This window comes from Ailuropoda melanoleuca, chromosome X (assembly GCF_002007445.2).
Source record: "Ailuropoda melanoleuca isolate Jingjing chromosome X, ASM200744v2, whole genome shotgun sequence".
Lineage (NCBI taxonomy): Eukaryota > Metazoa > Chordata > Mammalia > Carnivora > Ursidae > Ailuropoda > Ailuropoda melanoleuca.
This window is the reverse complement of record NC_048238.1, coordinates 19927380-19942420: the sequence shown is the minus strand read 5'-3', so window position 1 is coordinate 19942420 and position 15041 is coordinate 19927380. Positions and strand designations below refer to the sequence as shown.

At 42.1% G+C, this 15041-nt stretch overlaps 1 protein-coding gene across 9 annotated transcripts in view; it reads left to right on the top strand.

Moving 5' to 3' along the window:
* APOO (apolipoprotein O) overlaps positions 1-15041 on the top strand; it is a 59924-nt gene that overhangs the window by 35758 nt on the left and 9125 nt on the right. For 6 of the 9 annotated variants that reach the window (XR_004622385.1, XM_034649406.1, XM_011235122.3 and 3 more), the window contains 2 exons: positions 6090-6181; positions 9945-10025. Coding sequence is in view for 7 of the 9 variants with exons in the window: in XM_034649406.1 (XP_034505297.1) it covers positions 6090-6181; positions 9945-10025 (173 nt within the window). In the remaining 2 variants the exon portion in view is untranslated. The remainder of the gene's footprint in view (positions 1-6089; positions 6182-9944; positions 10026-15041) is intronic. The other 3 variants (XR_002144290.2, XM_034649408.1, XM_034649409.1) reach the window with 1 other exon arrangement.

The window sequence follows — 15041 nt, the reverse complement described above, 5'->3', positions numbered from 1 at the left end:
ACCTGTGGAATGAACTCCTGTCATAGTTTCTGTGCCCTCCTCCCATCCTGTGCAGAATATATAAGAATTAAATTTAGAGTTCATTTTTCTTTCTTTTTTTTTTTAAAGATTTTATTCATTTATTTGACAGAGATAGAGACAGCCAGCGAGAGAGGGAACACAAGCAGGGGGAGTGGGAGAGGAAGAAGCAGGCTCATAGCGGAGGAGCCTGATCTGGGGCTCGATCCCTTAATGCCGGGATCACGCCCTGAGCCGAAGGCAGACGCTTAACCGCTGTGCCACCCAGGCGCCCCTAGAGTTCATTTTTCTAATCGACTTGCAAAAGAGTTGAACTACCCCCCACCCCAGACATTTTCCCCCTCCTTTCTCTAAAGCTGTTCAAAAAAGCATTTCTGTCTTACTTAGATAGCGCTTGAAATTTATGAAGATCCCAAGGCCAGGGTGTTGGAATCTTAGCTACTGTTAGGGAGCCAGGAATGTGAAATCAAGTGAGATTAGCTTCCCCCTCCCTCTCGATGGTGAGAACATGGCCCTAAAGCAAGCTTCCTCTGCTGCGTGTGTGTGCGTGTGTGCGTGTGTTGCTCTGCTGTCTGGTGTTTTTCCCCCTGCATGTGCACTTGGGCGACCATCCTGAGGAGAATTGGGGACTGTGCCCTTCTGGGCAAAACAGCAGCATAAGGACACCCACTGCTGTGGGTACTAGTCCTTCGTTTTTGCTTGCTGGTTTATTTTTTACTGTCTCCTTTTCCTTTTCCAGGGAGGGCTCAGTAGCATTAAAATGACGTAAAACCCTAATTCTTTTTCAAAAAAGTACACATGGGGTCACCTGGTTGGCTCAGTTGGTTAAGCATCTGACTCTTGGTTTTGCCTCTGGTACTGATCTCATGGGTTGTGAGATCAAGCCCCGCATTGGGCTCCATGTTCAGTGGGAGTCTGTTTGGATATTCTCTCCCTCTGCCTCTTCCCCTCCTCACTTGTGTGCTCTCTCTCCCTCTCTGAGATAAATAAATAAATCTTTTTAAAAAGTACACATGTGCACGTACACATTCGTGCACAAATATTCAACAATGAGTCTTTTCCTTGGGGTGCTGGGGTAGCAAGGCCTGAGGTGAACAATGGCACGTGCTCACTGAATAAGATGAGCAGGATGGTGAGTATGTTTATTGGGTGTCTGGAGTGGTTTGCAGCCCCCTCCAGGTAGGTGGCCCCCCTGTGCCGGCAGCAGCAGGGTGGGCTCAGAAGATCCCTCCTGGCAGAGTTTCTTCTCTTTTTTTTTTTTTGTCTAACTTTTAAAAAATTTTATTTTAAATAAAAATTTTATGTTTTTAAGGTGTATGACATGATATTTTGATATACATATATGTATACATATACATAGTGAAATGATTACTCCAGTCAAGCTATTTAACATATCTTCTATTGTAGTTACCTTTTTTTTAGATGAAAGCGCCAGTTATCTCTCTTAGTAAATCTTTAAGATTCAATATTAACTATAGTCATCATGCCATGCATTACTCTCTAGACTTACTCATTCTGTGTAACTGCAACTTTGTACCCTGGGACCAGCATCTCTCCATCTCCCCCCCACCTTGCTTCTGGTAGCCACGCTTCTGTCTGTTTCTATGCATTTGACTCTTTTATATTCCAGATATCAGTGAGATCATGCAGTTTTTGTTCTTTGTCTTTAAGGCTTATTTCACATAGTATAACACCCTCTGAATTCATCCATGTTGTTGCAAATGGCAGGGTCTCCTTTTTTAAAGCTGAGTAATATTCCATTCATATAGATACCATAGTTTCGTTACCTACTCATCCCTTGACACTTAGGTTGCTTCCATGTCTTGGCTCTGATGGCTAATGCTGCAGTGAACATGGGAGCACAGATATCTGTTTGAGATACTGATTTCATGTCCTTTGGGTATATACCCAGAAGAGGGATTGCTGGGTCATATGATAGGGTTTCTTTTTTTTTTTTTTTTTAAAGATTTTTTATTTATTCAACAGAGACAGAGACAGCCAGTGAGAGAGGGAACACAAGCAGGGGGAGTGGGAGAGGAAGAAGCAGGCTCACAGCGGAGCTGCCTGACGTGGGGCTCAATCCCGTAATACCGGGATCACGCCCTGAGCCGAAGGCAGACGCCTAACCGCTGTGCCACCCAGGCGCCCCATGATAGGGTTTCTTGAGCATAAATGCTAAGGTGGTCCTCATTTAATGAGAATGGCCATGACTGGTGGTGACAAGAGGCACCTCTCTAGGAGGTGAGTGCCTGACCATTCAAAGGAGGTGGACTCAGCCAGGTCACTCAACGGTGGCAGGTGGTTGTTGCCTACTATTGTTGCCTTCTGGTGGCTCCTCCCCCTCCCCGCTTCCTTCCTGAAGTTTTGGAGCCCCCAGCTCCTTGTGTGAACCATTAGGAGCTGGAGGCCCAGGAGCTGCTGCTTATCAGTTTTTTGTAAATGACCCAGAAATGGCTGGTTGTCAGGTGTGCTGTCCTTCACCTGGTCTTCACTTATGAGAGCTGCTCAGGAACTTAAAGCTTCAAGTGTACAGGTGGGACCCCAGGGATAAAACAGTGTTTTCTAGAGTAATTCTGTCCTTTCAATCAAGGCAGTGGGAGAAGGAGAGAAACGTTAATTTACTAAGAGTCTAGACTGATAACATTTGTTTTGTCTCCTGTGACCCCAGTTCCATCTTTGGAGATATGTGGTTTAAAGTTTAAAACCAATAAACAGCACTTAGGTTATTCTAACTGTGTGTTAGTACCACATTGTGCTAGCATCTGTCCATGTCCCCTGTCAAAAGCCCTGTGCCTCTCTGCAGAGACTCTCTAGGTCCAAGTTCATTTCTAGAGGCTTCTCCTCTTTCATCCTCTACCAGTTTTCTGAACCTCATTCTCAGGCTTCTCCAGTTCTCCATGTTGCTACCTATCCTGCCCATTCCCCTTTACCCAGGGCTCTACATGTAGCTGGGGTGCAAGGGTATAAGAGCATCTGTCTTCGGGAGTCTTAGGCCAGGTTTGGTTAGTCATCACTGACAAAATCCAAAGGCAGAGCGATGAGTGGTGTTGAAACAAGAATTTATTTCAGTGAGGCCAACACCCAGAAGACGGTGGACTAGCGTCTCAGAGACAGTCTCCAAAGTGCTGAAAATACTTCCGGGTTTATGTAAGGAAAATGTGGGGCAAAGGTAAGTGCAGGTAGTCAGTGAAGGTCAAGTCCATTGTTCTCTTGGAGTCAGTCATGTGGGGTCTTGCTGGCTCAGGGCAGTCCTTATTACTTGAGGGGGTAGGTTTGGTTCCCATCAGGGGACGTTTTGTACACAGGGTCTTTTGCCTGAGTTACGAGATAAGCTGGAAAGGGAAATTTAATTATTTAGAAAGTGCAGACTGAGGGGCGCGTGGCTGGCTTAGTCATTAGAGCAGGCGACTCTTGATCTCATGGTTCTAGTGCAAGCCCCATGTTGGGTGTAGAGATTACTTAAACATAAAATCCTAAAAAATTTTTTTAAAGCGCAAACTGGAGGCGCCTGGGTGGCTCAGTCGGTTAAGCATCTGCCTTCGGCTCAGGTCATGTTCCCTGGGTCCTGGGATCAAGCCCCACGTCAGGCTCCTTGCTCAGTGGGGAAGCCTGCTTCTCCCTCTGCCTCTGCTGCTCCCCCTGCTTGTGTTCTGTCTCTCTCTGTCAAATAAACAAATAAAATCTCTAAAAAAAAAGTGCAGACTGAGGTCAAAATGGAGGTTGTTGAAGTCCTTTCATATATCCTCTTGCAGTCTGGACTGAGACTCAGCACTGCTGTGGTCTTGGCACATGGCTTTTTGCTCTCTTGGGTTTGACCCCCTTATTTTGGGTGCCATGTCATCTTTTCCTTGGTTTGCTCTGCCATATCGTTGAACTACATGCTCACATCACTTTCAAAAAAGCCCATGTTGGAAGGAAACTTTCCAAATCCTTGCAAGTCTGAAAATTACTTTCTATCCTCATATTAGGTGATAATTTGGTTGGGTATAGAATTTGTTTTCCATCAAAACTTTGAAGGCCATGTCTTCTAGCATCTGGCATTGCAGATGTGTCAGCAGCCAGTCTGGATGCTTGTTCTTTCCTGGTTGGGCATTTTGGTGGCCTGCAATCCTCAGCTGCAGGAACATAATCTGGTTTGTGTTTCTTTGAAAATTTACTCTCATTCGTTTTCCTTCCTGAACTCCTGTTAATTAGCAGTGAAGCTGTTTAAGTGACCCTATATGCCTCTTTTATTTTCTTGATCATTTCATTTTACTCCTTTTGAGTTTTTTTACTTTTGTCATTTCCAAGTAGCTCTTTCTTGTTCTTTGATTTTTCCTTTTTCATAGAACCCTTTTTTCTTTAAATGTAGTGGGTTCTTAAATTTATTCAGTGATACTTAATAACAGGTGTAGTTTTGTTTTTAAGTTCTTTTGTTTCCTGTAGGGTCATTTCCCCCCCCCCCCTGCCCTTTCTTGCTTGTCTTGATCTTCTCTTTTATGCTGCAGTCTTTCCTCAAATGACTAGTGACCCTTGGTTGTACGGTCATGTTTAGGAGCAAGGCAACTGAAATGCTAATAAGAACTTTTTGTGGGGGTGCCTGGGTGGCACAGTGGTTAAGCGTCTGCCTTCGGCTCAGGGCGTGGTCCCGGCATTATGGGATCGAGCCCCACATCAGGCTCCCCCGCTATGAGCCTGCTTCTTCCTCTCCCATTCCCCCCTGCTTGTGTTCCCTCTCTCACTGGCTGTCTCTATCTCTGTCGAATAAATAAATAAAATCTTTAAAAAAAAAAACTTTTTGTGCATAGAAATGGGGGTTACTGGCCAGCAGGTTCTACCGCAGGGTGAGCTGAAAGGGAACTGACTTTATACGGAGGGTGCTTACACCTGGGGCCTGTGCAAGGAAAACTGTGCTCTTGGGTACTAACGCTCACATGCACACACACCAGCTAGCTTGGTTCTCAGCAGAAAATTTATGGCATTTCTTTAGAGATACTCTTTTTTTTTTTTTTTTAATTAAAGTAGGCTCTGTACCCAGCATGGAGCCCAACGCAGGGCTTGAACTTAGCCTGAGATCAAGACCTGAGCTGAGATCAAGAGTCAGATGCTTAACTGACTGAGCCACCCAGGCACTCCTCTTCAGAGATACTTCTCCGCCTTTGTAAAAGTTTGGCTGGATAGACTGCCTGGCCACAGGCAGTTGTACACCAAGATGGCACAGAGGAAGGAGGGAATCACCTAGGCTCTGCACAGGACTTGCATTTGTGTCCGTCCATAGTCCCCACGTCTCTCTGCCTGCCCCCATCTTGATCCTTGGTTTCCCTCTCCATCCTCCCCAGTACCTGCCAGCTCTGGGCTGCCGGGCACCTGTTGCTTCCTCCTCCCCTGCAGGCGCTCCTCAGGCTTTCATAGCTGCATGTCCTCTTGCTTCTTTCCACGCTTCGTTTTCTGTAAATTGGATGACACATCTTATCTCCCAATGGCCCCTCCACACATTTCCTCTTCATTGTGGGTTTATTACCTGTTTTTTTATTTTTTACTGTGATTTTCATGGAGTATTAGAAAGGAGGGGGGAGCAGTGCTTGTGTTGAGCCCTTAAATAAGGAAGCCGGTTTACTGTAAAAGAACATAAACCTCAGAAACCCAAGTGCCGTGTGCTGCTTTTCAGAACATTCTGTTTTTGCTCCCTTAGAAGCGGTGGTTCTCTTGAAAACATTGTGCTGATGAAAGAAGCCAGTCACAAAGGACCACATATTATATAACTGCATTTATGTGAACTGTCCAGAGTAGGCAACTCTAGAGACAGAAAGTACATTAGTGGTCCCCCAGGGATGGGTGTAATGGGGAAATAGGGAGGGTGACTGCTAATGGATATGGCATTTCTTTTTGGGGTGATGAAAATATTCTAGAATTGATTGTAGTGATGATTGCATACCTCTGTAAATACATCACAGTGAATGTACACTTTAAATGGGTGAGTTGTGTGAATTATAGAAAGAAAGAAATCTCACTCAGTGTTAGGTGTCCAGGGCAAACTGAGATGGTAAGGGTAATGAATCATCTGTTGGCATCTACAACCTTTTATTTAATAGGTTCAAAAATAAAGAAGCTGGTGTATCCACCTGGATTCATGGGACTTGCTGCTTCTCTTTATTATCCACAACAAGCCATTGTGTTTGTCCAGGTAAGTTAGACCCAGGAAACTGGGGTGTCCCTTTTTCTTGCTTATGTATGTTTGGGTTTACTGCTTAATATTTTTTTATTTTGCAGCTTTTATAGCACCAGACTAAACTTTGTTTGTACGTATAGATGAATGCCCACAAATGTAAATGTTTTTCTCCGCCATGTGCCTCAGTTCTGGCCCTCCTTCTAAACATGTCAGCGTTCAGAGAACGCTCACTAATTTGAATATTAGTCAAAAAAATTAAGATACCTTTTTTGGGGTCATATTTATGTGGAAGTCTGGAGACTCAAACTCCAAAGCTGCTAGTTATAGGTCATTCTCCATTTGGGTGTATCTGGTCACAACCTGTCCTTGGAGCTGCAGGCCTAGGCCTGTGCTCTGGCCCTGTGCACCTTCTCCCTGGGCCTGGTGTCACCCTCACTTTGCTTGCTGGGGGCTTCAAGGAGTGCGGTCCCCTCTGCTGGGAATGCCCCTCTCAGGGCTCTCAGCTGGCCACTCCTTTCTTTCCCTTCAGATCTCAGCTTATGGCATCCTGTCAAGTTGGAGAACAGAGTTGGCAGAACAGATGGGTAAAGCTATGTTTTACAAGATTCCATAACAAAATACCACAGACTGAGTGGCTTGAACAACAGAGATTTATTTTCGCGTCGTCCTGGAGGCTGAAAGTCCAAGATCATGTGTTGGTAGGGTTGGTTTCTCCTAGGGCCTCTCTCCTTGGCTTGCAGATGGCCACCTTTTCACTGTGTGTGGACATCCCTGGTGTCTCATCCTCATCTTATAATGAGACCAGTCATATTGGATTAGAGCCCTACTCTTATTACCTCATTTAACCTCAATTACTACTTTAAAGGCCCTATCTCCAAGTACAGTCACGCACAGTCACTCTGTGGGTTAGGACTTCAACATGAGAATTTTGAGGGGCACAATTCAGTCCATAACAGCTAGAGCAACTGTTCGCAAAGTGTGGTTAGACCACCAACATCAGGATCCCCTGGCTTGTTAGAAATGCACATTCTCAGGCCCCAGCCCAGACTGACTGAGTCAGACATTCTGAGGATTAGGGCCGGCAGCCTGTGTTTTAGCAAGCCCTCCAGGGGATTTGAATGTCCTTGATGTTTGAGAACCACTGATAGAGACTAGACTTCCTTAGGGCAGTGGTGTCTGGACTCAGTGGAACTCTAGATGTAGAGTGCCTTGGAAAACTGGCAAGAACAAGGCAAGCTCGAGGTTTTGAAGTCCTAGACAGCATTTGGAGACAGGGACCCGCCCGGTTCCTGGAGGTACTCTGTCACACTGAGACTTGGTCCTAGAAGAGCAGCAGTGCCGTCATCAGAGTTGGGCCCTCAGGGCTCTGAGCCAGACTGAACTGACACTGAGCTCCCTGGAGTGCTCGTGACAGATTGAGTCTGGATTCTTGGATTGCATTGCAGTGTAGGTGGGAGGCCCGTGGCTCCAGCTGTGAGAAATTGGTGGCTTTGGTAGCAGATGCCAGTGAGATCTTTATAGCATGGGTTTGACATTGTTTTTAGCAGTCCTGGAGGCAGAGAGTTAATGTCTCTCTGCCTGCTTCAGCCCCAGCTCTGGAATGGTGAATCATGTCTGCCTGCCCTGGATCATAAACATAATCATACATCATCTCAGTGTGTTGTGGTTTCAACAGTAAACGGATAGGGTGTGGAGAGTGGGCTTGGCTGCTGGTTGAGAACCATATGTGGCTGCCCCCTGAGTAGGGGTCTTTTTTATTTATATGCCACAGCATATGTTGCAAAAGATCTTTTGTATTCACAGCCAAAATTGTAGGACGCAAATATGAGTTGTATTCTAATTTATTTTTCAAGTCAGTGGGAAGGAGTTTTGTCTTTTATTTTGTACTTAGAGTAAGCCAGAACAAAACAATTAACTGTATTTTCACTAGATATAAAGCATTAGTGATCTGTTTGGGATGATGAGAAAGTTCTGGAAATGGATAATGGTGATGGTTTCATAACACTGTGCATGTACTTAATGCCGCTGAATTGTACACCTAAAAATGGATGAAATGGTAAATTGTATATTTTGCTACAGTAAAACAAAAGAGACATCAGTGATTGAAAGGGATTTTCTGTTACTGTTTAGTGTCGTTTAGTTCCTATTTCAACAGTTTTAATTTTTTTTATGAATACCCTGACCTTGGGCCAGCCACTTAATTGCTCATGTTGTCTTTTGTTCAGTAGTGTTTGGAGACAAGTACTGTAAGAATATGCTTAAAGTGATGGCAAATGTTATTTTCCTTTCAGAAATATAAAGCACCAAGAATAATGTCATATACTTGGTAAATGCTCAATATGTCTACCAGTAGGTCTGAGAATCATATATTTTAAGAACAGTTAGAGCACCTGGAAGAAAATAACTTGTAAGAAACCAGCATGTTGCTGTGACCACTGGATTTACTAGCACTGTGACCTTAGTTGGACTAGTCACTTGGTCGCTGAGTATTTCCTTATACTCTTTGCCTACTTATTGCACAGGGTTGTTACTTAGGATAGAGATAATTCATGTGAAAGTGCTTTGAAAACTACAATGCTATACGTAGATAAATTATTACAAAAATTAGAAAGAAAATAATAACTGCTTTCAGAAACTTGCAATGGAAATTCCATGTGGGAGAGTAATCAACAGAGTTTGTCATATGTAGGACCAATGAATGCAAATTACTGGAAGCATTTTTTTTTAAGAAAACTCAATACTTTAAAAATTCCAACAGGTAAAGACAGCTAGTGAAAGGTGGACCAAGGCATTTAAAATTTAAAAAAAAATTTTTTTCATTCGAGTATAGTTGCTGCACAATATTACATTAGTTTCAGGTGTACAACATAGTGATTTGACAAGTTTATACATTATGCTGTGCTCACTCACCACAGGTGTAGCTACCATCTGTCACAGTGCAATGCTATTACAGTATCGTATGAAGGAGTAAGCATCTTGGCCCTAAAGTATTCTCTGACCCTGGGGCCGATGTCTTAGGATGTTGTAGAAAGCATCTTAGATCGGGGCGCCTGGGTGGCACAGCGGTTGGGCGTCTGCCTTCGGCTCAGGGCGTGATCCCGGCGTTGCAGGATCGAGCCCCACATCAGGCTCCTCCGATGGGAGCCTGCTTCTTCCTCTCCCACTCCCCCTGCTTGTGTTCCCTCTCTCGCTGGCTGTCTCTATCTCTGTCGAATAAATAAATAAAATCTTTAAAAAAAAAAAAAAGAAAAAAAAAGAAAGGATCTTAGATCAAGAGGCAGAATCCCTATAGAAGCATAAAGACTTTATGTTTTGGGAGGACCTGGGAAAACTAAGACCATCTTTATTAGGTTCACCTATTTTTTTTTTTACTTAGGCCCCTAAAATGAGTGAGTGATTTTCATCTGGGCATGTGCCTTGGTTGGCTATGATGTGTTAGATGTGATAGGCAGAAACTTTCTTTCTGTGTCTCATTTTCATATCAGCAGTTGACCTTCATTTTTTTTCCTTATTCACTTGTAATTTATGGCAAATTCTTTTAAACAGTAACTGCATGACCAAACTGTGTTTTCTTCTTATGCTATGATTCTCGCTCTCTTTTTATTTGCTTACGTTTTGCTTACGTTACGCAGCTTTAATGTGTATGCCCCAAGGCTTCTGGGGTCATGGTATGCTTCAATGCAGTTCTTTTGGAAACAGGAAAAAAGGAAAGTGGAATATTCTCATTCTTACCAGTCATGTATGGAATAGCAATGGATCTTTTATATTTTGTTTCAAGGTCAGTGGGGAGAAATTATATGACTGGGGTTTACGAGGATACATAGTCGTGGAAGATTTGTGGAAGGAGAACTTTCAAAAGGTGAGAAAGATCTTTTTCGTTATCTTCCTTTTGGTTTAAATATATGGTTTCTCTAGAGTTGTTGTAAGATATTCTTGATAACACTGTTGCCTGATCCTGCTTTTTCTGTTTGTTTTCATTATGCCTCTAGCTCAGATTCTCTGTTGGTGGCCTTTATCGGAGGAGCAATAGAACCTCTGTGCATTTGGTTATTATCAGCAGGGCTGAATACGTGGTGACCATAAAATGCATTCCACTGCAGTCTTAGATCATAATTTCCTCTGTTATATTTATAATGTGCTCAAAGTGTAGCATATTTTTTGAAAGTGTTATCAAAACTGGATTCATAGGGAACATACTGTGTTCCCAGGCAAAAAAACTAACCAAGGCTCCTCCTCTTGCTGTTTCACTTATTATTGGCTCCCTCCTTTCCTTTACTGGGGCGTTATCTCTTCATCCCCTAGCCTTCTTGGCCCATTTAAGGGCATAAGCCATGGTGTGTTGAGCAGCAGAGGGAGGAGGTTGTGTAGTTGTAAGAAGGTGTCATCTTTTGTCTCTTTTTGCAGCCCCATAGCTGATTGAATGTTGCGCCTGTTCGCTGGAACATTCTTTCCTCTGATAAGGAAGAATGAGTATAGAACAAGGCATCATGTCTCCTTTGAGCACTCGGAGGCACTGCTTGATAGATAAGGAACAGTTAGGGTTCTTACATTAACATACCTTCTACTTTATAGATTGAAGGAAGTTCATTTTGACTTCTATCATCTCAAATCGAAATACTCTTGACAAATACAAAGAACCGTGTCAAAATTGAAATCCAGAATGTGGATGTAACATTGTAGAATCCATTATAAGCCCTCCTCATGGTTTGCATAAACAGTCTTCCAGTGAAATCTTAAGACTCATTTTTGTGTTAGTGGTAGCTAAAGGAATTAGTCTCTCTGGAGCCTGTTTAAGCAAACGTTGAGTAGGAAGTTCTGCGTTAGTATCAAGTGCCCTTTGGCAGTCCCCTTTAAAGAATAAACACCCTTAGTTTTGTTTCCATTCCTCTGACATTTTCTTTGGAAGTTTGCTTTCCTGTTTAAAGAATTCCTTAAGTCCACACCGAGTTTTATATGGGAAAGGAAATAGAATGTCAGGAAAGCTCTACAGAGCCCTAGAAAGAAACGTGGAAAATGAAACTCATGCTCAGTTCCCAGTGTTCACGGTGGTGGTGGCAAAGACATACGTGCCCCGAAGCCAGTTGGGCAGGTGTCTCCTGGGAGCCTCTGAGTGCTCATGGTGGTGTCCGTGGGCAGCTCAGACGCACTGCGCATGAAAGCCAAGGAGGGGATCCCCCCAGAGCCTCTGGCTTGGAAATAGCTTTCTCTGCTCTGAGAATTCAGCCCAGGGCAGAAGCAGCGGGACTGTGGTTGGAATGCAGGTTAAACAGGCCGGCATTTTATGGTAATTTGAAAACGTTAGATATTAAAGCTGCTCACATTTATATGCAAGTCTTTGGGGAGAGAGAGAGGCCACGGTTGGCCTGTATTTTTTTCTCTAGTCTTCTGTGCCCTCGTCCTCTTCAGAGTTATTGAAAATGTAATGTTCTTTCATTTATTTACCGTGAAAGCACAATCTCTTCCTGACGGTTGTGTGTTCTCACTAGAAGGTAATAAAGTTTTAAACATTTAGCACAAGTTTTAAATGAAGAACAACAGAAGGCTCTAATCAAATTTTGATGTACTTAGATTTCAGGAATTATTTGATGGTGAAAGCCATTGTTTTTTATTGATTGCTCTTCTCTCTTCTTGTGGGTTTCAGTGGGTTTTTGTTTTGTTTAGTTTTATGAATGAGAGCAAAGATTTAAGTTACCCTGAAACAGGAATCCTTTGGGGCCCAGGAGCTGTCTCTTTGAAGGGACCTGGGGGACACTTCATGATTGAGATTTTTGTTCGTTTCTTAGCTTATTTGGAAATTGATTTTCAAGTCAGGTTTGAAATTAGCAGTCTCAATTAGATGCAGTCTAATTCATGGTTGTCCGTAGTTATCACTGTAGTGATCTAACAAAGGTACATGTTTGTGGTTCTGAACAGTTAAAAGGAATTTGTGGCATCATGTTTAAAACAGGGCTCTGAAATTTTCAGTGGTATGAATGATGGCTCAGTTCTCAATTATATTATTTGCCATGGAGTTGTATTACTCTCAAAGACCCTAAATAAGTCTGTGGTGTTTTTCTGCTCTGCCACATTCCTTTTCCCTTTTAGGAATTGATATTAAATGTTTGCACTGAGTCTTCAACCAATAAAGTTCAGATGAAGGTGGGTTTCAGTTCTGTCATTGCCTTTGGTCAGGTCAGAGAAATTTATCTGCTTCAGCTAAAATGAAGTCTTTGTCAGAACTGTGAAGCAATGATGGGTGTGTCCAAAAATATTGTCAGCCTAGTGTGGTCTAGGGTTTGTTTTTGTTTTTGTTTTCAGATAGAAGATATATCTGTTGGATTTTAATCTCTGTTTACAAGGGCACCTGGCTGGCTCAGTCAGTGGAGCATGCAACTCTTTATCTCAGGCTCGTGAGTTCAAGCCCCACATAGGGTGTCTATGGAGATTACTTAAAAAAAAAATCTTAAAAAAAAACTTCTGTTTACAGACACACACACACAGAAACAGACAAGAGTTTAAAATCCAGTAGTGTAGTGACCTCATATATACCAATCATCCATCCACCTTTAAAAGATAGGAAATTACCAATGCCTTCCAAGTTCTCCATGCCCTCCCCCTCCTGCCCCTGTCTCCCCAGAGGGAACTACTATCCTGAATTTGGTTTTTCATTTCCTTGTTCTTCTAAAACATTGTAGTTGAGTTTGCCTTTTTTTTTGTCTTTAAAATATAAATAAATATATCAAATATACATATAAAGAGTTTATCTAGATGGAATCTTACTATGTGTACTATTTCCCTTAACATGTTTATGGGCTGTGCATGGCTATAGTTTATTCATTTTCACTGCTGTAGAGTATTCCTTTGTGGGAAAATAACCACGTTGATGACTAGTAGGGTGATTTTCAGTATATTGTTGCACATACAGCTGTGAGCATTTTTGTACATGTGTCAGATTTATTAGGAGTTTTCCTAGGCCGGGATTCCTGGTTCGTGGGGTCTACACATCAGTTTTACTAGATGATGCCAAGTAGTTTTTCAAAGTGGTTGTTTCCAGTTTTGCCATTCTGGTAGCTTTAAAATAATTTTTCACTATAGGGTGTGAGTTTGTGTGTATGTGCGTGTGTGGGTGTGTGTGTGTCTGTGGTTTTCCTTTATTCTCCAATTTTTATTTTGAAATAATTTCAGAACTACAGAACAGTTGCAGAAATAGTGTATAATGACTGTTGCCTTCACTTCAATTCACCAGTTAATATTTTGCCACATTTGCTTTGTCTCTTATTTTACACATGTGTGGGCACTCACACACACATGTATTTTTTCTGAACTATGTGAGAGTTAGTTGTAGGTATCATTGCACTTTCCACCCATACTAATTCATCATGTATTTCCAAAGAACGCGGACATTCACTAATATAATCACAATACCATTATCACACTGGGGAAAGGTAACATTTCCTTGTTTGCATAAACATTACCTCATCTGCAGTCCATGTTCTGGTTTCCGCAGCTGCCGCAATAATGTGCATTCCTTCAACTTTTTAATTTATTTTTTTTAGCTTAGTGAATTAAGGGTGAATATATTAGTATAAGGCAAACTCCCTTGTGACCATCCTCTAAGGACAAAAAACAGAACTTTGCCAGCCTTCCCAGAACCCCCTCCATGTAGCCCACTCCAATTACAGATCTCTCCCTCCATCCAAAATTACCTACTACCCTGACTTTTATAGTAATAACTTTCTTTTCTTTATGGTTTTATCACCTAGGTATTTATCCCTGTCACTTTAGTTTTGCCTCTTATTATTTCTGACTTTATTTGCCTTTTAAGCCTTTTTCCCTGTTTTTAAAGTCACTTTTAATCGCAGGTTCCCCTTCCATCTTTTTATTTTCCTTATAATGTATCTGTTGAAAGAACCTGGCATATTGGACCTAGAGAGTTTCCATGGGTTTGGGCTTTGCGGATGGCACACTTAAGATGCAGTTGACCATGTTCCTCTCTTCTCTGCGTTTCCTGCAGATTGGCAGCTGGATTCAGATGATTGCTTGATGAGGTTTGTGTTTGATCCTGTTGGCAAGGCTGTAGGTCTATGCAGGCACCTAAATCTGGTTTTTACTTTGCTGTTTTGGTGTTAGCGGGTATTGATGACCAGTGCCTAGACCCATTGATTCCCTGGGGGTTAGAAAATGGGTATAGTCTACATCTGTCATGTCATTTTTCACATATTAGGTGGAATACTTTAATAAGGAACCACTTCCCCTCATCTACTGTTTAGTTACCCAGTTGGAAGAAAGGGTAAATGCTTTATTTTTTCTCTTATGTATCCAGTTTTCAAAATAAGGGATCGATGCCCTCTCATCCTCAGAAGGTCACCAGTTTGTTTTTTAAAAATAATTATGAATTTGTTGATTTATACATATCTGGATTTGAATGTTTTATGATTCTTATTCCTTACTAAAATTGAAATTGGCCCACTTTGGCTAGTAGAAGTTGGCTTAGAGTCCTTTAGACATGACCCAAGTAGTCTGATAGTTTCCTCACTATCTGGCATGTCACAATGGTCTCAGAATTTCTCATAGTAGTTTTAACGTACATTTCCTTGATCACTAATGAGGTTGAGCATTTTCACATGTTTTATTGGTTTCTTCTTGAAACGCCTACTCATATCTTTTGGCCCTTTTTTTTTTATGAGTAATATGTTCCTGTCTTAATGATTTATGAGGGTTCTTTATTTTTTTTCCTAGTTGCTAATATTGTTGGTCACGTGTTGGCAGATGTGTTCTTCCAGTTTGAGGCTTTTCAGTTTGGGTGTCTTTTGACGATCAGAAGTTCTTATTGTAGTTGGTTTTATTGATTTTTTTTTCCATTATGGTGTTCACTCTGAGTCCAGGAGCTTAATAA